The sequence below is a fragment of the Chelonia mydas genome, chromosome 23 (assembly GCF_015237465.2).
Source record: "Chelonia mydas isolate rCheMyd1 chromosome 23, rCheMyd1.pri.v2, whole genome shotgun sequence".
Lineage (NCBI taxonomy): Eukaryota > Metazoa > Chordata > Testudines > Cheloniidae > Chelonia > Chelonia mydas.
In genome coordinates, this window is record NC_051263.2 from 1,034,155 (window position 1) to 1,057,629 (window position 23,475).

Genomic DNA, 23,475 nt, shown 5'->3' on the forward strand with positions numbered 1-23,475 from the left:
TGAGTGTGAAAGCCTCACAGATGTCCAGATGGTCAAGAAGACGTGAGAGACTTGGAGAAACAATCAGAAAACACCCACTGTAGCTGATGCTAAACGAGTTTAGCAGCACTGACGACCTCAGAGGTGAGGCAAACACCCCCGAAGGCGAGACAACAAATAAGAGAGAACAGCAGAAAACCCTGAGATTAACCCCATTTAAGGACTAAAGATTACAGAATGACATTGTAAAGTTAAACTTTCACCCAGACCACACCACACGATCCATCGTCTACAGCCAAGCTCTGCGATACAACCGCATTTGCTCCAACCCCTCAGACAGAGACAAACACCTACAAGATCTCTATCAAGGGCTCTTAAAACTACAATACCCACCTGCGGAAGTGAAGAAACAGACTGACAGAGCCAGAAGAGTTCCCAGAAGTTACCTACTACAGGACAGGCCCGACAAAGAAAATAAAAGAACGCCACTAGCCGTCACCTTCAGCCCCCAACTAAAACCCCTCCAACGCATCATCAAGGATCTACAACCTATCCTGAAGGATGACCCATCACTCTCACAAATCCTGGGAGACAGGCCAGTCCTTGCTTACAGACAGCCCCCCAACCCGAAGCAAATACTCACCAGCAACCACACACCACACAACAGAACCACTAACCCAGGAACCTATCCTTGCAACAAAGCCCGTTGCCAACTGTGCCCACATATCTATTCAGGGGACACCATCACAGGGCCTAATCACATCAGCCACACTATCAGAGGCTCGTTCACCTGCGCATCTACCACTGTGATAGATGCCATCATGTGCCAGCAATGCCCCTCTGCCATGTACATTGGTCAAACTGGACAGTCTCTACGTAAAAGAATAAATGGACACAAATCAGATGTCAAGAATTATAACATTCATAAACCAGTCGGAGAACACTTCACTCTCTCTGGTCACTCGATTACAGACCTAAAAGTGGCAATTCTTCAACAAAAAAAACCTTCAAAAACAGACTCCAACGAGAGACTGCTGAATTGGAATTAATTTGTTAACTGGATACAATTAACTTAGGCTTGAATAAAGACTGGGAGTGGATGGGTCATTACACAAAGTAAAACTATTTCCCCATGTTTATTCCCCCGCTCACTGTTCCTCACACGTTCTTGTCAACTGCTGGAAATGGCCCACCTTGATTATCACTACAAAAGGTCCGTTTCCCCACCCCAACCCCCGCTCTCCTGCTGGTAATAGCTCACCTTTCCTGATCACTCTCGTTACAGTCTGTATGGTAACACCCATTGTTTCATGTTCTCTGTATATAAATCTCCCCACTGTATTTTCCACTGAGTGCATCCGATGAAGTGAGCTGTAGCTCACGAAAGCTTATGCCCAAATAAATTTGTTCGTCTCTAAGGTGCCACAAGTCCTCCTGTTCTTTTTGCGGATACAGACTAACACGGCTGCTGCTCTGAAACATTGCGAAGTCCACAGACTAAAGTGGGAATTTACAAGTATAAACCTGGGGCGTTTCGCCATAAGACTCTGGGGTGAGTCCTGCAAAGCCTCGGCGCATCGGATCGCGACCGACAGAGCCCAGCTCCTCACTCGCGCTCAGTCTGCCTGGCCATTGGATTGACTCGGGCTACGCCGGACTGGGAACTGGAAGACCATCCTGGGGGGTGTGTGTTTTTCTTATAAGCATAACAAGATCCCCCCCCGGTGGAAATCGATGTCACTCCATTGGTGTAAACTGGTGTCACTCCACTGGATTTATCAGGGCCAGCCCCCCAGCGTGTGCAAATCCACGGCGTTCCGCCGATCTCAGAATGCACCAGTGCCCGGCCCCACAGGGCCCCACCTCGCAGGTGTGGGGCCGCCCCGACACTGCTTGGGCAGCCGGGAACTCCACCTCCCCAGCCCGCTCCATCCCTGGCCTTTCTGGTGACTGGGGCTCTAACCGGGTCCCTGCCTGCTGGGAGCCACTGGCCAGCTCCTGGAACTGGGGCAGGGGATGGGAAGCTGCCCCCCGTCCCCCCGGCAACCGCCAACTTACGATCTCGTCCTCCAGGTCACGGCAGACCTGATGCACCTCCTTGGAAGCCAGCAGGATCCTCCTCCTCTCTTTCAGGGGCTCGATGAGGCGGACAATCCGTGTCCCCACTGCGTTCTGCTTCTCGTCCACCGCCTCCTTGCTGGCCGGCTCCAGGGGCAGGGAGGCCAGCTGCGCCTGGAGCTGCCCGGCCTCTTTGTACCACTCCTCCATCTGCGACTCCATCGTCTGCGAGAGAGAGAGACAGCAGAGGGGTGAGGGCCAGGGGCTGAGCGTCGGGGGCGAGGCAGCAAGGCCGAGGGCTGGAGGGAGGCACGGGCTGGGCACGGTGCAGGACGGCGAACGATCACATGGGGCCCTTCTCACCGCGACCTTTACGAGCCGCGTTCTTGCTGGACAATGGGACTCGACTCCCAGCCCACCCCCGGCCCTGCCCGGGACACTAACTGGAGACAGGAGCCCCTGTGAGGGCCACTTGGACCCACGGCCGGCACGTCAGGTGCTGTGTCCCTGCACGGGAGCCAACAGGGCCCGATCCCCAGCCTGTAGCTCCTGGGGGCCTGACTCCCATCTGCTCGTCCCCACCGGCGCACGATGGGCGTGAAATGCTTCCCTTCCACGCCCCCTGCGCTGGCGTGACCGGGAAGGGGGCAGGCAGCAGGCAGCGGTGGTTGGGACCCATGGAGCTGCGCTAATTTGCACCCACTTGGGATCTGGCCCCTCCGCTCCGGCCGGCCCCTGCGAAATCGCCTCGTGGTGCTGTCTTCACGGAGGGGCAGCGGGAAGGGATCAGGCCCGGGGCTTTCAGCGCTTCCCTGAGCAGCCCCCTTCCTGCCCCGGGCCCGCAGGAGGCTGTTCTCCTTCCGGAGACGAATGAGCCCCGATCCCGCCTCAGGGGCGGCTGGGGGAAAGCCACCTGGGACTCATTTCCTGCGTCTCGGGGGCAATGGAAGCGAAGAGACGGTCTCCCTGGTATGCACATCGCTGTGCCTGCGAAGGTCCCCCCCCACGCCCCGGTGCCAGGGCCCTCGTTAGGTTAGACGCCAGCCTGCCACGGCGCGGGGCCTGGGATCACTCGGGGCCCCGGGGATCCAGCCCAGCGTTTCTGAGTCTGCGACACCGAGTTAGTTACTCCTGGGCAGCTGCACCTGGCTGGGAGCGGTCGGGGTGAACTGAGCTAGGCTGGAGGAAGCAGGGCTCCCCAGCCGGGTATGGATCTCAAACCCGGGATTACAGGCCCCGGCGACTGACCACGGCCACCATCGGACCCCAGCTTCTGGGGATGTAACAAAGCAGGACTGTTCTGAATATTTCCTCTGAATACTGTAGGGGTGCCTCAGTTTCCCCTAGGCATTTCTTAAGTCTCTAGATGGTGGGATAAGGGGGTGTGATTGTTGCAGAGCAAAGGGCCAGGGTACATAAATGGCGACACTCTGTCTCCTGGCAACTGATGGCCTGGGCCCTTCCCCCCTGCAAGGTGAGAGCTAAAGAGTTGGAGAACAAAGGAATCCGAGGGACAAAGCCCAGAGGAGGAGGGGCTGGAGGGAGTTTCAGTTTGGGGCTGGCTGGGACATGGAGTGAAGTGCAGACGTGGTTGTCTGGCTCACTGCCCCCCAGAATGGACCCGGCTGAGGGGTCCTGTTCTCTGCACCTACAAGCTCTGTGTTAGACCATGTTCCTGTCGTCTAATAAACCTCTGTTTTCCCGGCTGGCTGAGAGTCCCGTCTGACTGCGGAGTTGGGGGGCAGGACCCTCTGGCTTCCCCAGGAGCCCCGCCTGGGCGGACTCGCTGTGGGAAGCACACGGAGGGGCCGAGGATGCTGAATGCTCCAAGGTCAGACCCAGGAAGGTGGAGCCGGGTGAGCTGTGTGTCCTGCAGACAGGCTGCTCCCGGAGAGGAGACTTCCCCAGAGTCCTGCCTGGCTTCATAGGGAGCAGTTCCAGAGCATCGCCCGGGGACTCTGTGACAACTGGTGGTAGCGGTGGGATCTACTGCACCCCCACTTCCCAGCACAACGGGCCAAGACGTGCGGAATCCAAAGGGCTGCCCCAGTGTCCCCCTCACTGGGGTTATCCGCCAGCAGCGCGGTGCTTGGCAATCTGCTCCTAGGCAGCCTGTCCTCAGTGACAGGTCGGCTCCCGACACCAGCAGCCAGACCGGGCCTCACAGGGGTGTGAACGTGACTGGGAATCAGGGCCAGGCCCCTCCCAGCCACTCCAGGGACTGACACCACGGCTGCAGAAACGGCTTGGCCAACTGCAAACACAGAGTCCTGGCTCCCAATCCCCTGCTCTAACCACTAGACCCCACTCCGTTCCCAGAGCTGGGAGAGAACCCAGGAGTCCGGACGCCCAGTCCACCCCTTCACACGGCCTCCATGCAGCATCCCCACGTGCTGGGCTTGGTATCACACGTCCAGCCCCCTCCCAGCTGGGCCCCGCCCAGCCCTACCTGGAGTTTCTTCAGCTGGTTGTTGACGGTGGCCAGGCTGGCACCAGCATCCACAGCCTGCAGCTGCCCCTCCATGTTCACCAGCCTCTTGTCCAGGTCCGCGTAGCTCTGCACCAGCTGCTCCGCCTTGCTGGCCTCGAAGAGCTGCTGGGCCCTGGCCTGCGACGTGCTCTCGAGCTCTGCCCAGCACTGCCGGATCTCCTCCAGCTGCTTCCGCACCGAGCCGGCCAGCTCCGGCTTCTCCTCGATGAGCTGCCGGCCTTCCTGTGCGGGCAGAGGGCAGGCTCAGCGCCAGACTCACCCTCTGCTGCAAAGCCAGGCCCGGCGCCCAGGCCCAGCCGGGGACCCCGCAGCTCTGCGGGGGCTGGGATCCTGGCCCCAGTGAGGTCAGTGGGGCAGGATTTCACCCCTCGGGCCCAGAACCCGTCAGCGGGGCTTGCAGGGCTGCGGGGACGGCTCCTGACGCCTGCCTGTGCCCGTCCTCGCTTTGGCAAGGCAGGCGCAGACCTGGAACCGCCCCCACCACCCGCCCAGCCAGAACCCGGCACCGGCACCGGCACCCTTGGTCCCCATCGGTACATCAGCCTATCACAGTAGTGCCCAGAGACATCCGCTGAGATCAGGGCCCCGTGGCGCCGGGTGCTGCTCAGACCCCAACGGAGATCAGGGCCCCATTGTGCCTGGGGGGGCACACAGCTACACACACACAGAACTGGGGGGGGGACACAGCTCCACGCGCACACACACAGCTGGGGGGGACACGGATCCACACGCACACACACAGCTGGGGGGGACACGGATCCACGCGCACACACACAGCTGGGGGGGACACGGATCCACAGGTGCACACACAGCTCAGGGGGGGACACGGCTCCACGCGCACACAGAGCTCGGGGGGGGACAAGGCTCCAGAAACACACACACAGCTGGGGGGACACAGATACACACACACACACACCACTGGAGGGGACACGGCTCCACAAACACACACGCTGCTGGGGGGGGACATGGCTCCACAAACACACACACAGCTGGGGGGGACACAGATACACATACACACACACCGCTGGGGGGGACACGGCTCCACAAACACACACGCAGCTGGGGGGGACACGACTACACCCCCCCCCAGCACACACATTTTATAAGCAGCCTCATCGCTTCTGCTTGGGAAAGGTCTCTGTGCCCCCCCAGGGTCCCCCCCCCCCCCGCAGGGCTCCCTCGCACCAAAGGAGGTTGGTGGAGGACACAGGCCGGCCACGCAGGCAGGGTCACCGCAGCGCTGCTCCCGGCCGCCCCGCAGCCCTCTGCGTGTGCGAAGCATCGTCGCATCCCTTGTGCGACCCCCTGGGCCCCAGCCCCTGCTCCCAGCAGCACCCAGAGCCAGACGGAGGGGAGATGGTTCCCCCACCGAATCCAACCCTTTCCGGGGGCGGGGGGCGGCCTGACCCCTGCGAGCCGCGGAGCCCCCTGCCTCTCCCTGGCGCTGGGCTCTGCTGGGGGGGCTCTGGCCCCGGCCCCAGGCTGTGGGCACAGCAGGCTCGGCCCCGCAGTGTGAGCTAGTCTGATGCCCCCACCCCCTGGGAGAGGGGGATCGCAGGTCCCCCCCGCCACCCCCGGGCTGTGGGCCCCCCGGCGGGGCACGCGGGGGTTCTGTGCCCGGCACGGGGCTGACCGAACACGAAGCCAGGCGCGGGCCGGCACCGCGTGATCCGGGCGGGCGGGCGGGTACTTCGGATCGCTGGGCCGTGGCTCCACTCAGGGCACAGACGGTGCCAGCCTGGGGTCTGCTCCTTGCCCGGCATCCAGCTGCTCCAGCTTCACCCATTTACACCTGCTTAGGAGCTGGTCCGAGCGGCAGGCAGCGCTTCCCCCCGCTGTTGCCCCCGAAGGACAATTTAACGTCGGGGGTTTATTGGGGTGGGGGGTTCCCCCTGCTCCAGAGACGCAGGCCCCAGGTCTGGTCCCGTCCAGCTTTACCCCCGGTGAGCTGTCTCGGGGCCTCCGGCAGGGCCGCCCCGGGTGCCCACGCCTGCAGGCCGGGGTCCACGCGGTGGCAGCCCACGGAGAGAGCAGGCGGCTGCGGGGGTGAGGCCCCCCCAACTCCGCCGTCCCCTCCCCCTCTCTGCAGAGCACACGCCGGCAGGCTGGTGGCAGAGATGCCAGCCCGGACGCCCAGGCCGGGCCAGGCTGCCTCGGGCCGGGACACGTCCCCCGGGCTGGCACCGGTGCCAATGCTGCGAACGGCAGGTGGCAGGGCCGGGGCCTGTTCTCATAGGGACCCCCGACCTTCCGCCCCAGAGGGCGCAAGGCAAGGGCCGGGCACCGTGCCAGGCCGGGCACCCCCCGCCCCAGGGATGGACAGGAGCGGGGGGGGGGGAACGCAGCTCCCTGGGGGCAGGGCACGAGCTGAGCCCGGGGGGAGCGCTGCGGGACTTGGGGGGTCCCTCCCGCGCGGGAAGGGCGAAGGCTCCCGCTCCCCGTCTCACCTGCTCGATCTGCTGCAGCCACTCGCGGTTCTGCGCCAGCTCGGCCAGGAGCGCCCGGTGCCGCAGCCAGCGCCGGTGGGGCTTGGCCGCCTGGTCCCCGGCCATGGGCCGCTTCTCCTTCATCCAGCCGGCCAGCTGCGGGCACAGAGCGGGGCTGAGCCGCGGGGTCCCCGCCCCGCGCCCCGCCCCGCTCAGCCCCCGCTGCCGCAGCCACCCGCGCCGCGTCCCCCCCGCGCGTCATGCGGGGCCGAGCGGCTGCGCTGGGGAGGGGAGCCCGGCCCCGCACGGCGCCTTGCATCAGCCGGGCGCGGGGGGGGCTCCCAGCTCAGCTGGGGGGCCGGGGCCACGTGAGAACAGAGACAGGCAGGCAGAGGGGTCGGGGTGGGGACGGACAGAGGGACAGACAGACAGGGTAGCTATGGGGACAGACGGAGGGGCAGGTGTGGGGACGGACGGACAGGGTAGCTATGGGGACAGACGGAGGGGCAGGTGTGGGGACGGACGGACAGGGTAGCTATGGGGAAGGACGGGGGTAGGTCTGTGGACAGAGGATGGACAGACGGGTCCGTGTGGGGACAGACAGAGGGACAGACAGGTAGAGGGGAAGCTATGGGGACAATTCTGGACACCCCAGGGTCTGGATTCACCTCCCTTTGGTGCCCCGAGGAGCTGTGGAGGGGGTCAGGCTGCAGGTGCGACCCAGAGAGAGACGGCCCGTGACCTTCTCTGGGCCCTGCCAATGGCTCCCCCAGGTCTTCCAAACAAATGGACCCGAAACACCCCACCCCTCTCCTGCCACCGACCCCAAGAGATCCAGCCACACAGGGAGGCTGGGGCAGAGCCAGGGACAGAACCCAGGCGTCCTGGCTCCCAGCCTCCCGCTCTAACCACTAGACCCGCCTGCCCTTCCCAGAGTCCAGCATCCCAGGGCCCCTCCAGCATCCCAGGACTCCCAGGCTGCAGGGGCCCATGTCCCAGCGATGCCCCCCCCCACGCGCTACGCGGCCCGATCTCCCAGCAGCTGCACCCTGGGCTGCGCCCCCCTCCAACAGGCGCTGGGTTAACTAGAACCCGGGTCACTGCAGCGGGATCTGCCTGCGTCGGGGCACTGGCAGCCCCGCAGATTCACGGCTTCCCAGGCCAGAAGGGCCCGTTGGGATCCTCTCGCCAGCACCCCTGGGCCCAGAGCTGCTTTCTGAGCATTTCCAGGCGGGCAGGGCTGGAGAATCCCCCTGGTTAGTTATACCTGCTGCCCCGTCCTGCATGTCAATCCACCGACCTGTCCCAGAGCCCGCAGCGCGGGGCCCCGGCCCCCTGCACGGCAGGGAGGGGGCAGCCGGGCCGAATCCTGGCCCACGAGGTCGCAGTGACACTCAACCCTGGCCCGGTCACCCCCTCGCCATGCCAGGCCTCACCTGCCAGCTGCTCTCGGCGCCGGGACTGGACAGGAGACGGGAGTGACCCGTCCCCAGCGGGTGGGGCTGGCTGCAGCAAGGGGGAGCCGGGGCCGCCTGGCGCAGGGGCCGGGGGTGTGTGTGTGTCCCGTCTCCAGCTGTGCAGCAGGGCCTGGGGCAAGGGGCCCAACCCCCAGCTGGTGTAAATCAGCATCGCACTGCTGGGACCACTGGCTGGCTGACACCCGCAGAGGGGCTGGCCCACAAAGTCCCGGGTGCTTGCCCTGGAGCCAAGAGTGGGCCAGATTCTCAGCTGGTGTAAATTGGCCCAATTCTATTTACATTAATGCAGCTATGCTGGTTTACACCAGCTGGGGCCCTGGCCCAGTCACTCCACAGCCCCATTGTTGTTCCAGCCCTCCTCTTCCGCCTCCCCCCAGCTCTGCTGGTGCCCCTCACACCCGACCCGCAGCCCCTGCTAGCCCAGCCCTGGGCCCCCCCAGCTCTGCCGGTGCCCCTCACTCCCGACCCGCAGCCCCTGGTAGCCCAGCCCTGGGCCCCCCCAGCTCTGCCGGTGCCCCTCACTCCCGACCCGCAGCCCTGCTAGCCCAGCCCTGGGCCCCCCCAGCTCTGCCGGTGCCCCTCACTCCCGACCCGCAGCCCCCTGCTAGCCCAGCCCTGGGCCCCCCCAGCTCTGCCGGTGCCCCTCACTCCCGACCCGCAGCCCCTGCTAGCCCAGGCCTGCCCCCCAGCTCTGCCGGTGCCCCTCACTCCCAGCCTACACTCACGTGCTCTGTGGGCAGCCCTGAGCTAAGGGCCCCGGCAGGAAAGTCGGGGGCACCGCAGCTGCTCGTCAATGCCCAGCTGTGCCCAGGGCTGGCTCAGGCCCCGAGCCGCCCACAAGCACCGGAGCCAGCTCGGAGAAAGGGGGCAGATTGCGGAGCGCCATGCGCTGGGCCTGTCCCTCTCCCCCCAGCACAATTCATTACCATAGCGCCCGCGCTGCCTGGAAACGCACCAGCTGCCCTAATTAGAGGCAGTGCTGGGTGGGGGCAGGGCTAGCCACGCAAATGAGGCAGGAGCCCGAATACATTTCGCTATTGAAATAATCAGCGGCTGGGGCTGAATTCAGCTCTTGGATGCATGGGGCTCCCCTTCCGCCTGACTGCATCGTCTGTCCCCCATCCCCACGTACGCCCCGCTGGCTGCCAGGCAGCCCCTCGCTAGGTCTGCGTCCAGCCCCTCAGCAATCCTGCCCCTCTGCCCCCTGGCACCCCTCACCACAGTGCCAGGGCCCGTCCCCCAGCCGCAGCCCCCTGGCCCGGCCATGCTGGGGAGCTTTGGCCATCCCAGCCGCTTCCACCACCCATGAGGAGACAGACGGGGGCTGAGCTGCCATGTAGCCAGCCCAGCTCAGTGAAGGCTCTGTCCATGCCCCCGAGGCCAGCGCTGCGGGCAGAGCTGGTGGGGAGACTTGGCTGGACTCTATTTCCCGCCAGGGATTCCCAGCCCCCTGCCCCGGTTCTGCACCCTGACGTTCCCGCCAGCCTTGGCACACCCGGAGCGTTCGCCCCGTCTCCAGGCCCAGCTGGCGCTGCGGGGCTGCTCAATGCAAGTGTCCAGCTCGGGAGGAGAGGTCTGGAGACCAGGAGTCCAACTCCCCCCATGCGTCCGCCCCGACTCCAGCCAGTGCTGAGCCCCCCCATTGAGGCATCCCAAGCGGGCCCCTCTGGAGCCAGGGCGCCCCCTGCTCCTTCCCGGAGCTCGGCAAGGACGCGGTGCAGAACGCCGCTCTGCTTGGCTGACCCAACGGGGCCCCGCCGAGGTCAGTGCCCTGCTCGCCCCACCCATGGGCAGCCTGGCTCCTTGGCGCGCCCTGGCCCATGGGAAAGCCAAGCGCCCATGGGAACAGAGCCCCGCTGGAAATGCCAGCAGCAGGCGGAAGCCGTGAGCGTGGGGCCGCCGGCTGCAGGACGCACGTCACCGCCGCACGGGGCCGGGGCCGGGGCCGCACCTCGTGACAGTTCTGCAAGAAACGCTGCAGACCCAAGTGATCATTCAGCTGCTGCATCCGCTCCTGGGCCAGCTGGAAGTTCCGGTGGCTCCTGCAGAAACGAAAGGTGCTGGCTCAGTTCCCTGCGGTTCCCGCTGCTCCGCCCCTCGCCGGGGCCTTCCAGCCGGAGGGATCCCAGGAGCAGAGGTGGAAACACCCAGCAGGAGACCGGCCCTTCATAGCGCCTGTCTCCAAACGCGCCCGGCTGTCACTGCATTTCCGGAGCATCGAGAGACCCAGATCAGGGCCCAGACCCCGGCCGAGATCAGGGCCCCGTCGAGCCAGGCGCTGTCCAGACCCCGACCGAGATCAGGGCCCCGTCGTGCCAGGCGCTGTCCAGACCCCGGCCGAGATCAGGGCCCCGTCGTGCCGGGCGCTGCCCAGACCCCGACCAAGATCAGGGCCCTGTCGTGCCAGGCACTGCCCAGACCCAGCCAAGATCAGGGCCTCGTGGTGCCAAGCGCTGCCCAGACCCCGGCGGAGATCAGGGCCACGTTGTGCCAGGCACTGCACAGACAGAACCAGAGACAGTCCCTGCTCCAAAGAGCTCCCAGTCTGAACAGACAATGGGGAAACTGAGGCAAAGAGGGGGGGAAACAGCAGATAATCCAGGTGTTCTGACCCCCTGTCACGGAGTCCCCGGGCCATGCTCTGGAACAATTACACCCCCTTATCCCACCACCGAGAGACTTAAGAAATGCATAGGGGAAACTGAGGCACCCCTACAGTATTCAGAGGAAACATTAAGAACAGTCCCACTTCGTCACACCCCCACTCCCTGTCCCACTGCCCTACTCACCAGCCTCCCCTGATTTGACTGGGTTTCACCCTGACCAGGGGTCTGAACTGTCTGGCTGGCACGAGGCTCCCCGGGCTTGCCAGGGCCATACCAAGCTGGCACCACCCTCTGGCCAGACACAGCCAAGGAGCCAAGCAGGACCCCAGAGAGGGTATTTGCTCCGGGCTGGGCAGAACCCACAGGCCGGGGAGGGAGGGTGGCCCAAGCCCTGCGGAGCATCGACTGGCGATGGGATCCAGGCTCAGCTGTGAGCCAATCGCCCTCTCCGAGGGGCTCGGATCAGTCCTGAGAGGAGCCCGGGATGGGTCCTACATCTCCAGGGAAGGGCTTTGCCAGGAGTCCCGGGGCCTTTCCCCAGAGCTGCTTCAGCTCTGGCTGTACTATCTCCAGACACTTTGGGGGGGCAAACCCAAGCTCCCCGCCTGCCCCAGGGACATGGGGAGAGGCCGCGGGATGGGAGGCCCTGAAGAAGGAAGCTCCCAGGCCCTGGCAGGCTCGGCCCTCCTGCAGGGCGGGAAGAAACGGGGCAAAGCACCCGGCGAGGACTCTGGAGAATTACCCACAATCATCCGAGCGGGCGGAGACGGGCTCTGACCTGTCTGTGCACCACCTGGCACAGGGGGTCCTGCTTCAGGACCGGGGACCCTCTGCGCTGCCGCAGCACGGACCAGACCAATCGAAAGCATTAGGAACGGAATCACTGGGCCCCGGGCCTGCCAGCGTCCCTTCGTTCCCACAGCCACCGCTGCCAGGACCACCATCACCCAGGCCAGGCCGCTGTACCCAGCCCACGAGAAACAGAAAAACCGGCCCCAGCTCGTACCCAGCGCCCACCACTGGGACCTCCAAGCGCCATACAAAGCAGGGTGAGCGTATGACCCCATTTAACAGCTGGGCAAACTGAGCGACCGAGTGCGGTCGAGAGCTCCCTGGTCAGCCGGTGCCCGGGCAGAGCTGGGTCTCCTGACCCCCAGCCAGCTCCTACCCACTGGGCCCCAAAGTCAACGCGGGATCCACACGCACTCGCTTTGGCCAGGGCAGGCCCCAAATCGAGGGACACAAGCCTCGCCACACACTTTTTTAGGGCATAATTCCAGCAAATGAGGCCAAGCGGCCTGGTTTTTAAGCCTCTCCTGGCAGCCGAGACAGGAGGTTTGGGACGGCCCAGGAGACGGGGCAGAGGCGGGCAGCAAACTCGGCTGGAATGAGCAGACGACCGATGCCCAGGCCAAGGCAAACGATTCAATTAACCCCGTGCCTCGTTATTCGTTACAAACCCACCCCACAAAAGCGGCTCTAGCCGGTGGGCGCGGATAAATATCCTGACGATTCTACTGTAATCGAGGGTGGAAGGAGATTAGCGGGAGGGACACCTGGCCTGGAGAGGTCAAGGGGAACGGAGACGCGGGGGTGGCAGCTGCCGACCCAACCCACCGCATGGAGGGGAGAGAAGCACTTCACGGGCAGCCCAGGGCCTTTCATCTCGGACGTCAGGGTTCCCCAGCACCCCCCACACGCAGGAACCGGCTCCTGGATCCACCGGGGCATCTGTACCCCCATCACCGCAGCCTCTGGGCACCTCCCAGTCCCGAAGGGACGTCTCCTCCCTCCGCCCACGTGGCACTGTTCTGCCCATTGCCCGGGGGACACGGAGAGACCCGGGCCTGGGGCGCTCGTACCTGACCCCCACCGATTTCGAGGGGCTCTGGTCCCGAACCCCGCAGGGAGCTTGTGAGAGGTCACGGTGGAGCAGTGGGGGACTGAACCCGGGTCTCTGGTGTGTGGGTGGGACAGGGGCTGACCGGAGCCTGGGCCCGGCGGGGTCACGGGGGGGCTAAGCAGCACTTGGCCCGGGGGGGGCAATCCCCCAGAAGCAGCCCCCTGGGGAAGTTGCGGCCCAGCTGGAGGGGACAGCCAGGTGGCTCGGGCCGGGAAGGGGCACGTGCCAGGCGCTGCGTGGGGCCTACTTGGCTCTGAGCTCTGCCATCTCCTCCTGGGCGCGCTCGCTGTAGGGGCTGCCCTGGCGCACCAGGCTCTCCCCGGCCTGCAGGGCCAGTGTCGTCTTCGGCATGCTCAGCTCCATGGTGGTTACGAAATCCTTGTGCTTCTTGATGGCCTTCTCCACCGCCTCCACCGTGGTGGGGAGCTCCGCGTGGGCCAGGGTGGACTCCTGGGGGGGGAGCGGGAGGGCAGGGGTTAACACTCAGCGCTTAGGCAGCCTGCAAACCTCCCCCCAACCACACACTCCCCCCACCAGCCCCCAGTGGTGGGGGGAAACTGAGACACGGAGGGGGAAGCCACGTGCCTGGGGTCACCCAGCAGGTCACGGGATAAAGCTGGGAAGAGAGTCCTTGCGCCCAGCATCCCCCTCTCCCCGGTATAACCACTAGATCCCAATCCCCTCCCAGACCTGGGGGTAGAACCCAGGAGTCCTGGCTCCCAGACCCCTGCTCTAACCACTAGTCCCCACCCACTCCCCGAGCCAGGGATAGAAAATCCCTCCCCATCTTTCCTTCTCTGCCGTGTTTGGGGCCATGCGCACAGCGGCCCCACTGCCAGGCAGCTGCGCTCAGAGGCGCCTGGCAGCCGTCGCTCTGCGTTGGCGTCAGTTGGACGCAGGCCGCGCCAAATGCCAGCTCCCACGTTGCCAGCCTGGCCGGAGGAGCAGAGCCGCTCCCCCGGGCTCGGGCCTGGCTCCAAGCCTGTGGGCTTTGGGTCAAGCCCCTCATGCTGGGCACCGCAGGGGGGCCAGAGACGGGGAACCCGCAGAGAACCGCGCGGGTCCCCGAGCCTAGATCCCAGCTGATGCCCTCAGCCCCAGGCGCTGCCCTGGAAGAGCATCTCCCTCTCCGCAGGGATTCCCCTGGCCTTGTCTGCAGCCAGCTCTGTTGGAGCCGGCCCTGCAACCACCCCGGAGCAGAGCTTCCTCCCAGTAACCGTCTGCCTGGCCTGCCCGGAGCGACACCTGGAGCGGGAGCCGAGGGCACGGGGCACTGACATAACTGCTCCCGACTGGCTCCAGCTAGGGCCTCCTCTTCCCCCGGCTCCTGGGAGGCTGGGAGCCGGCTGACGGCTGGGGGATGCAGGACACACAGAGCCCTTACGCAGCCCCCAGGCCGTCAATGGGACTTGCTCACAGGCTCAGACTTGTGCAGCTTCTTTCAGGGGAGTCAGGAGACCTGGGTTCTGTGCTCAGCTCCGCCACTGCCCTGCTGGCTGACCTTGGGCAAGTCCTTTCCCTCTCTGGGCCTCAGTTTCCCCTCCCACTCCTGGCCTATTTAGACTGGAAGCTCTTTAGGACAACACAGGTCTCTCACTCTGTCTGGGCAGCGCCCAGCTCGACGGGGCCCTGATCTTGGCCGGGGTCTGGGCAGCGCCCGGTGCGACGGGGCCCTGATCTTGGCCGGGGTCTGGGCAGCGCCCGGTGCGACGGGGCCCTGATCTTGGCCAGGGTCTGGGAAGCGCCTGGCGTGACGGGGCCCTGATCTTGGCTGGGGTCTGGGCAGCGCCCGGTGCGACGGGGCCCTGATCTCGGTTGTAGCCTCTGGGTGCTCCCATAATGCTCACCATAACTCACAAGTGCTTTCCTGAACTGGGTCCTCACTACAGGCCCTGACTCCCCAGTTTCTGGGCTGCCGGTTGCTCCTCCGACAGGGTTCAGCCCCCATTTTAGCCAGCGTTTATTCCCAATCCCCCCACAGAGCCTGGGGCTCCATTTCCTGCTGTCCTGGATACGCTGGGCTGGGCAGAAAGGGGGTGGTGGGGAGCGGTGGGAACAGGGCCCTTGGGGCAGGAGCCCACCCTGCTCAGATTTCGTGCACTAAGGGGCCGGTTTGATGATCCGTGTCCCAGCTCAACAACCGGCCGACAAATCATCCACTCGAACCCAGCTAATGCGGCTTCCGGCCTTCCTCCGGCACCGGGGTGCGAGTAATCGGGCTTTAGAGCCCATCTGGGAACCCGGGGAGCGACTCATCCGTAACGCACGCCAAATACCAACGAATCATGAGTGACCAGCAATGAATTAGCCATTCATATTTAGGAATAACGAGCGGTTTGATCAGTATTGTTTTCTATGTAATGCCATTAGCTAGCTAGTGGTATTTGTTAAGTATTAATTACTCATTGGTATTTGATAATTTTGCTAATAAATGTATTGCTAATTACCAAATGCTAATGAATAGTGAGCAATATCTAGCATATACCAATTAATAATTATCAAATAGCAAAAATTATTAGCAGTTAATACATGGCAAAATCCAATAATTATCAAATACCATTTAATTATTAGCAATGAATACTTAGATACCAAATAGTTAGCAAAGATCAATAAATTAACAATATTTAGAAATAGCCAATTACCAAAAATCAGTAATTAGCAATTCATTCTTAGCAGATACGAATAGTTCGCAAAGACAATACATGAGCAACTGATATGAAGTAATAACTAGCCAAAGAGACATCAATTAATAATTAGCAAATACTTAACACTGATTAATAGTAAAGCTCAGTAAGTAACTTAGCTAACTGCAATCACTGCAAATTAACTCTTAGCCAATGGCAATTAATACGTAGCAAATAATTACCAAATATTAATAACCTTGCAGGATTTAGCAATAATTGGCCAATCATCTCAATTAATAAGAAGCCATTGATACTTAACAAAGGCCATTCATCGTTCACAGCTATAACTAGCAGTTCGCCCTGGGCACTAGCCCTGCAATGCCCCGCGGCGACGCCCCCGGCCGAGCAGCCCCGCCCCGTTACCTGGCTGTACAGACACGCCTCGGCCTGCTGCACGTCCCTCAGGAACAGGTGGAAGACGTGGGCCTGGACCAGCGCCCCCCGCCGGCTCTCCCACATCTGCAGCAGCTTGTTCCAGCCCACGTCCAGCTTCTGCAGCCACTGCTGGAGCGAGAGGAAGGGGACGTCGGCCTCTTCCAGGGCCAGCAGGTCGCTGGCCTCCTGGATCGTGGTGTAGTCCTCCTCGTAGCGGTCGATCTCCTCCTTGAGGGCCACGTGCTGGCTCAGCAGCCGCTCCGCCCCCGCCAGGTTGCTGGGAAGTTCCTCCGAGGCCACGGCTGCCTGAGTCTTCACCAGCCAGGTCAGGAAGTTGTCCAGGTCCTGGATGAACTGCTGCAGCCGGCTGGCCACGGAGAGCGAGTCCTCGCAGCCCTGCAGGGTGCTCTTCAAGGCCTCCCACTCCTCGCTGATCTCCTCGAAGTGCAGCAGGACGGCCAGCGCATGGGCCGGGTGGGAGGTGGCCAAGGCTTCCCCCTCCTGCTGCAGCTCCAGGAGCTTGGGTTCCAGCACCACCAGGGCAGCCTCCATGGTGGAGAGCTTGCGCTGCAAGGCCAGGACGCCACCCAGGTCGCCGGTGCTGCACTGGCTGGCCTCTACGGCGCGGCGCTTCTCCCGGATCTGCGCCTTGATCTCGGTGCACTCCAGCAGGTAGTTCTGGATCCTCAGGACGGAGCTGAGATGGTCCTTCCTCTGCTCCACCAGCTCCACCACCCGGTTCCACCTGGGCTCGCCAGACACAGAGAAAAGCCCATCAGCGGCTTGGGCACGGCCACGGGGCACAGGCCCTTCCCCGCACGCCGGAGACGCTCGGCTCGCCTTCCAAACAACCCCCCCGGAGCCAAGGCCGGTACAAGCACGGCGGCTGTGGAGAAAAGCTGGGAAAGGCTAAAAACACCAGGCAGCAAACGAACCCCAACAGGAATTCATCTGAAAACAATACATCCCATGATACGCAAACCAATCTCCTGACCCACAAGCTTTGCGTGCTGGGGGCTGGCAGAGATGCAGCCGGCTGGGGAAGGAGGACGGCCCGGCCCGGTGGTGAGGGCTCTCGTCTGGGACCTCGGAGACCCCGGGGCAATTCCCTGCTCGGCTCCAGGCGCCCTGGGGCCCAGATGCTCAGACTGTTTCGGGGCTTTGCTCCCACTGGGCCGAGGAGCTGGGCTGTCTTGCCGTGGTGTGGAGCTAATCCACCTCCCCGAGAGAGGAGCTGGGTCGCAGGAGAAGCCCTTCCAGCTACACGGTGCTGGTCAGCCTGGGGCTTCGGTTGGCATAACCGCCTGGCTCAAGGGGGTGGATTTCCTACACCCCCGAGTGAGCTCGTCACACCGATGTAAGCGTGTAGTGGTCTGTGTCGTGCTGTGCCTCAGTTTCCCAGCTGTGGCAGGGTAATAGCACTGCCTGCCTCCCAGGAGTGCCCAGGCCGACGGGCAGCTTGCCGAGTACAGCCGAGGTGGGGCCGTAGACAGGGAGCTGGTAAATGTGCAGCGTCATTGTCAAATGCCAAGCCAGAGAGAACAGGACGGAGGCAGTTAACAAATGCGGATAAAAACGGGAAAAAATCGACTGCTTTGGTCATTTTCCAAGAACATTTTTCATTGAAACAGACAATTTTGGACAAAACAATGTTTTCTGGGGGGTTTTGGATTTTTTTTTTAAAGCCAATTTTCATGTAAAACCCGGTTTGGGAACGAGGAATGTTCGCCCAGCTCTGCTCCGTGGCTTGATCTCAGCGGGCTTCAGATCCGGACCGCGGTTTCCTGGACGGGGGTGCGGGAAAGGGGGTGCGGGGGGGTGCGTGTGCGTTCCATGCCACGGCACGGCTCCGTCTCCCTCTAGTGGCTGTGTCCCGAGCCACCTCTGTGGTACCAGACCGGGGCCATTAGCCCAGACAAAGGGGCTGTGGTGTTGAGGCCCAGAGCTGGACCCCCGCACGGCAGCCAGGGGCTGCGGGCGCCGTTACACGTGCCTCAGGCAAACGGCAGGAGACACAGCTCTGCGTTTCCAGCGACCTCAACTCCTGCAGCCTCCGTGTTCAGCGCCCAGCACGAGGGGCCGGGGGCCGACATGCCAGGGATGCTGGGTGCCCAGGGCACCACCCTCAGTGCTCGGCAATTTCTGCCAATCAGCCCCCTCAGGAGACGCCTCCCGATGGAGCCCAAGCCACCGAGGAGCAATGGTCCCACGTTGCAGTGGGGGAGGTCTCGGTAGGAAACGCTATTTCACTAGGAGGGTGGTGAAGCCCTGGAAGGGCCCCGTGACCACAGCTGTTTCCTCTCCTACCCCCGCCCTCGGGGACCCTAGAGCTGCCAGTGTGAACCCCTAAGCAGGCCCCACTTCAGGGGGCCCATGAAAAGCCGTTGGAGCGGTTCCCGATGCTGCTGGGACCCAGACACATGGCCCCGTTGAGTCCTGTGGAAAAGGAGCCGGCCGGAGCCAGCCGTGCGCCAGGGAGACGGAGCGGGCGGGCGGGAGGGCGGCTGGAGGTGTTCAATACACCCGCAAGCAGCACCATGTCCCCGGGCAGACGGACAGACCCCGTCTCAGCTGCCTGGCACTCCCAGGTCTAGCCCATGCTGCACACGGGCCCTTGGCAGGCTCCTGGCTCCCACCCACCGACCCTGTGGTCTCTGGGCCAGGGAACTGGGCAGCGGGTTACCCAGCGAACAGAGCGGACGAGCCCCGAGCCCCCAGGCCAGGTGCCCGTCGATCTCCAGGCATGGGCAGGGCCATTAGCCGTGTGTTACAGACGCGGCCCAGACGCACGCCGTAGAACTGATCCATGAAATTGTTTTAATTGTTCGCTTTATTAATATAACTTCATAAGTAAAGTTTTATGAATGAAACTACATCCATTCATAAAACCAGGTACCCCAAGAACTGGCTAATTGAGTTTCACTTTCAATCCAATTGCTGCTTAAATCACTGAAACTTGCACGGCCTCAACATGGGAACTTCTGCTCCCTGTTTGCCGTTCCTTACACGTGTCCATGGTGTAACCCAAACTCCATTGTAACTTCTCCCAAACTCCACTGTATAACGCTCACTTCATTTTCGCTAAACCCAGCTGTAATCTGATGAGTGTAGTTTCAATGTGGGAATGAGGGATGGATGGATGATGGAATCAACCTCCAGCCCCAGCCGGTCCTGATAAAATAAAGTGTAAACACCAAGGGCTGAAGATGCAGACAACAGCCCTGACAAAGTAAGAAGAGTCCACCCTCAAAAGAAAAGAACAAAAGTACAACTGAAGAAACATCAAAGCCAGGTCCCAGGCTGAAAGTCACGTCTGCAATTGACGGGTGATCAATCACACCGGACCCAGAGGCAGCCTGACACAGCAAGACCTATAGACTCTGGATTCAAACTAAAGCCTGCAAAAAGGGTGGGTGAGATGGAAGACTTTGGAGGGTAACATTCTGCTGCCAACATGGAAGGGCATCGGTGCACGCCCGACAGAGACCCAGCCCTTCCTTGTGCCCGGCTTTCCTGGCCAGTTTGCCACCACAAGCCACGAACTCGAGCTACATTCAGGACTGGGAACTATCTAGCAGCTGCAGAAATTTGGGGTGTGTGTGTGTGTGCATGTGTGCGTGTGTACATTGTGTGGGTGTGGGAGTGTACATTGTGTGTGTGTGTGTACATTGTGTTATTATAATAAAGGTGACATCTTGTCTTGTCCCCTGAAACGATCCTGTCCAGTTTTGTCTGTATAACAACGCGGGGACCCAGAGAGCCGGGAATTGAACCCAGCCGCGCCTCTGATCCTGAGGCCCCCCTTCCGAAGCCTCCCCCAGGGCCCGCAGAGCGCAGCCTGCCCCGGCCCCACGGGCAGGTACCTGCTGTTCAGGTGGTCCCGACAGGACTGCACCTCGGACGCGCTGGGGTGGCCGCCCTCCACCAGCTGGTGCACCGTCTCGTTCACGTCCAGGATGCGCCCCATCACGCTGCTCATCTCCTGGTCCAGGCTCTCAAACCTGCCCAAGGCGCACAGGGGCTCGTGGATAGAACAGAATCGTACGGGGCATTCGGAACCCCGGCGTCCTGGCTCCCCACCCTTCCCCCCTCCTTCCAGAGCTGGGAATGGAACCCAGGCGTCCTGGCTCCCAGCCCCCTGCTCTAGCCACTAGGCCCCACTCCTCTCCCAGAGTTGGGATAGAACCCAGGAGCCCTGGTTCCCATCCCCAGTTCCCCCCCCTCTAACCACTAGACCCCTCTTCCCCCCAAAACTAGAAATGGAACCCAGGCGTCCTGGCCCCCAGCCTTTCCTCCCAGAGCTGGGAATGGAAACCAGGCGACCTGGCTCCCAGCCCCCCGGCTCTAGGCCCCAGCAGGGAACAGACCCGCGGGCCAGACCTGTGCTTCACCACTTCCACGTCCTCCAGCTCCTGGGGCGCTTGCATCCCGGAGAGCCACTGCTCCTTCTCGTCCAGCCAGCCCTCGCAGGCCCGGACCTCGCCGAACATGCGGTACACGGCCAGGGCGTCCTGCAGCCACTGGTGCCGCAGCACGGCCACCTCGGCCACCTCCCCGTAGAGCTGCTCCACCTCCACGATGCGGATCTGCACGTCCAGCACCTGGTGGTGCTGGGGGGCCAGGCGGGCCAGCTGGGCGCGCAGGGCCAGAACGGGCGCCCGGTGCTGCTCCAGCTCCTGGGCCACGGCCGCCTGCTTGCGGAGCAGCGCCTGGCTGGAGTACTCGTCGTGCCCGAAGTCGTCGCTGGAGGCCAGGCGGTAGGTGTCCTGCAGCCAGGCCAGCAGGTCGTCCGTCTCCGCGCTGAACTGGTAGAAGCTCAAGCCCTCCTGCAGCTTCTGCTGGTGCATCCCCGTCACCTCCTCCAGCTTCTTCCAGCACTGCCGCACTTCCCGCAGCTTCTCCTCCAGCTGGGCCGTGCCGGGGCGCTGGGTGGCCAGCAGCTGCTCCCCCTTCTTCACGGCCTGGTGCAGCAGGGCCCGGCGCCCACCCAGCTCCCCCAGCATCAGCTTGTGCTGCCCGCTCAGCTGCAGGACGCTGCTCAGGTCCCGGCCGCACGGCTTGGAGGCCAGGATCTGCTCCTTCTCCCGCACCCAGGCCTCCGCCTCCTCCAGCTCCTGGAAGAAGGCCCACAGCTGGCGGGAGGCCTCCAGCTCCGTGCGCCGCTGGGCCGCCTGCTGGCGCAGCTCCTCCAGGCACGTCTGCACGTGGGTCACGCGGTTACGGATGATCTGGGGGTCGCAGGGCTGGTAACCTGGGGCAGGGGAGCAGGAGAGACGTTGGGCCCCGCTCTTAGCTGCTGATTGCTGCTGGGGAAAGAGCTTCGCCACCAGGGTCCTGGCTCTCGGCCCCCTGCTCTAACCACTCAGTCTGACTGCCCTCCCAGAGCTGGGCTGGAACCCAGGAGTCCTGGCCCCCAGCCCCCCCCGCTCTAACCCACTAGACCTAACTCCCCTCCCCAGTACAGCCCTCGTCTGTTCTGAAAATTGCCTGCCTGCCCCCAGATCTTGTTCGGGAGCCGGGTGCCCATGGCTTTGCACAGGAATCTCTCCCACGGTGCCTTGGGCACTCAGTCCCCGGGCCTGGCCTGTTGGCTAGAGACCCAGAGAACCCAGGAGTCCTGGCTCCCAGGCCCCCCACCTCCATCTCAGCCCACCTGGGCCTGCACGTTCTCTGCAGAGGGTGTCTGCCGCCGGACGCGGGCTAGGAGATGCCCCAGCCGGCTACAGGAGCCACGCTCCGCCCCTGAGCGAGGTCCGGGCACCGGGCGCCCTGGCGAGGGGACCAGTGGCTGGGATAAGCTGCCGTTCGGACCGGCGCAGAGCGCGGCCCGGCCCCGCCGCAGGGGTCAGGGGACCCCGCCCCAGCCCGCGCTTACCCTCCAGCTCGCAGAACTTCAGGGCGGCCTGGTTGAGCGCCTGCACCCGCTCGCTCTGGGCCGCCACGTCGGCCTCCAGCAGGGTGTGCTTCTGCAGCAGGTCCTCCACCTCCAGCAGGTGCTTCCCCACCTCCCTCGACCGCAGCGGGGCCTGGCGGGACCAAGGGCGGGCGAAGCCGTCACCGCCGGGCGGGCATCCAGTTGCGAGCGACCCCAGGCAGGGGCGGCCTCTCTGTTACGTACAGCACCTGGCACCACGGGGCCCCGAGGCCCTATCGTAACGCCCACAGGAAGTTACTGGCCTGGCACGATTCTCTTCTTCCAGGGGCCTGATGGGGGGACTCTGGCCGGCCAGCGGCCCGGGGGTCAGGCCGGTGCTCGGGCTGGTGGCCAGGGGTCAGGCTGGCCAGTGGCCTGGGACTAGCAGCAGGTGGGTCAGGGCTTGGGGTGGCTGGCGTGGCTAGGGCAGGTCATCTGGCGGGGCCGGGGCTCAGGGCAGCTGGGGTGGGCGGGCCGGGGCTCCTCTGGCCACGGGGGGCTCGGGGCTCTGGTGGGCGGGGGCCGAAGCCGCAAGACAAGGGTTCGGGTTGCCAGACATCCGGTCGAAAAGGGATCCTGGAGGCTCCGGTCAGCACTGCTGGTAACAGTCCGGTCAGCGGCTCCGGGGCTAAGGCCGGTTCCCCGCCTGCCCTGGCTCCGGCCGCCAGGTCCCTGCAGCCCCTAGGCCCATGGGCAGCCAGGGAGGCCCCACGCGCAGCCCCCGCCCCCAGTGCCGGCTCCGCAGCTCCCCTACGCCGGGGGGCTGCAAGGACCTGGCACCCACTTCCTGGGAGCTGCAGTAAGTGCCGCTGGGACCCCGAACTCTCTTCCACACCCCAGCCCGGAGTCCCCTCCTGCACCCAAATTCCTCCCGGATCCCACTCCCTGCAACCCCCCACAACCAACCCCTGCCCCAGCCCTGAGCCCCGTCCCGCACCCCAAACCCCTCATCCCTGGCCCCACCCCAGAGCCCGCACCCCCAGCCGGAGCCCTCACCCTCCCGCACCCCACAACCTGCCCCAGCCCAGCGAAAGTGAGCGAGGGTGGGGGAGAGCGAGCGGCGGAGGGGGTGGGGGATGGAGCAAGTGGGGGCAGGGCCTCGGAGAAGGGGTGGGGCAGGGGTGTTCGGTTTTGTGCGATTAGAAAGATGGCAACCCTAGCGGGGTGAGGCTTGGGTGGAAGGGGAGGAGCCGGGGAGCTAGCCTCCCTGAAGTGGGGGTTCAAGTGCCACACCCAGAGGCTCCAACTGAGATCGGGGCCCCGGCGCGCCGGGCGCTGCCCAGACACAGGCTGGGATCGGGGCCCCGGCGCGCCGGGCGCTGCACAGACACAGGGTGGGATCGGGGCCCCGGCGCGCCGGGCGCTGCACAGACACAGGCTGGGATCGGGGCCCCGGCGCGCCGGGCGCTGCCCAGACACAGGCTGGGATCGGGGCCCCGGCGCGCCGGGCGCTGCGCAGACACAGGGTGGGATCGGGGCCCCGGCGTGCCGGGCGCTGCCCAGACACAGGGTGGGATCGGGGCCCCAGCGCGCCGGGCGCTGCACAGACACAGGCTGGGAT

General features: G+C 63.8%; 1 protein-coding gene across 1 annotated transcript in view; it reads right to left on the minus strand.

Annotated features, from left to right (window-relative positions):
* SPTBN4 (spectrin beta, non-erythrocytic 4) overlaps positions 1-23,475 on the minus strand; it is a 70,129-nt gene that overhangs the window by 21,541 nt on the left and 25,113 nt on the right. The window contains exons 13-21 of the mRNA XM_037884575.2: positions 21,876-22,026; positions 20,381-21,251; positions 19,864-20,001; positions 15,989-16,745; positions 13,189-13,391; positions 10,384-10,474; positions 6,976-7,110; positions 4,487-4,750; positions 2,038-2,262 (exon numbers count right to left, since the gene is read on the minus strand). Coding sequence (XP_037740503.1) covers positions 2,038-2,262; positions 4,487-4,750; positions 6,976-7,110; positions 10,384-10,474; positions 13,189-13,391; positions 15,989-16,745; positions 19,864-20,001; positions 20,381-21,251; positions 21,876-22,026 — 2,835 coding nt within the window. The remainder of the gene's footprint in view (positions 1-2,037; positions 2,263-4,486; positions 4,751-6,975; positions 7,111-10,383; positions 10,475-13,188; positions 13,392-15,988; positions 16,746-19,863; positions 20,002-20,380; positions 21,252-21,875; positions 22,027-23,475) is intronic.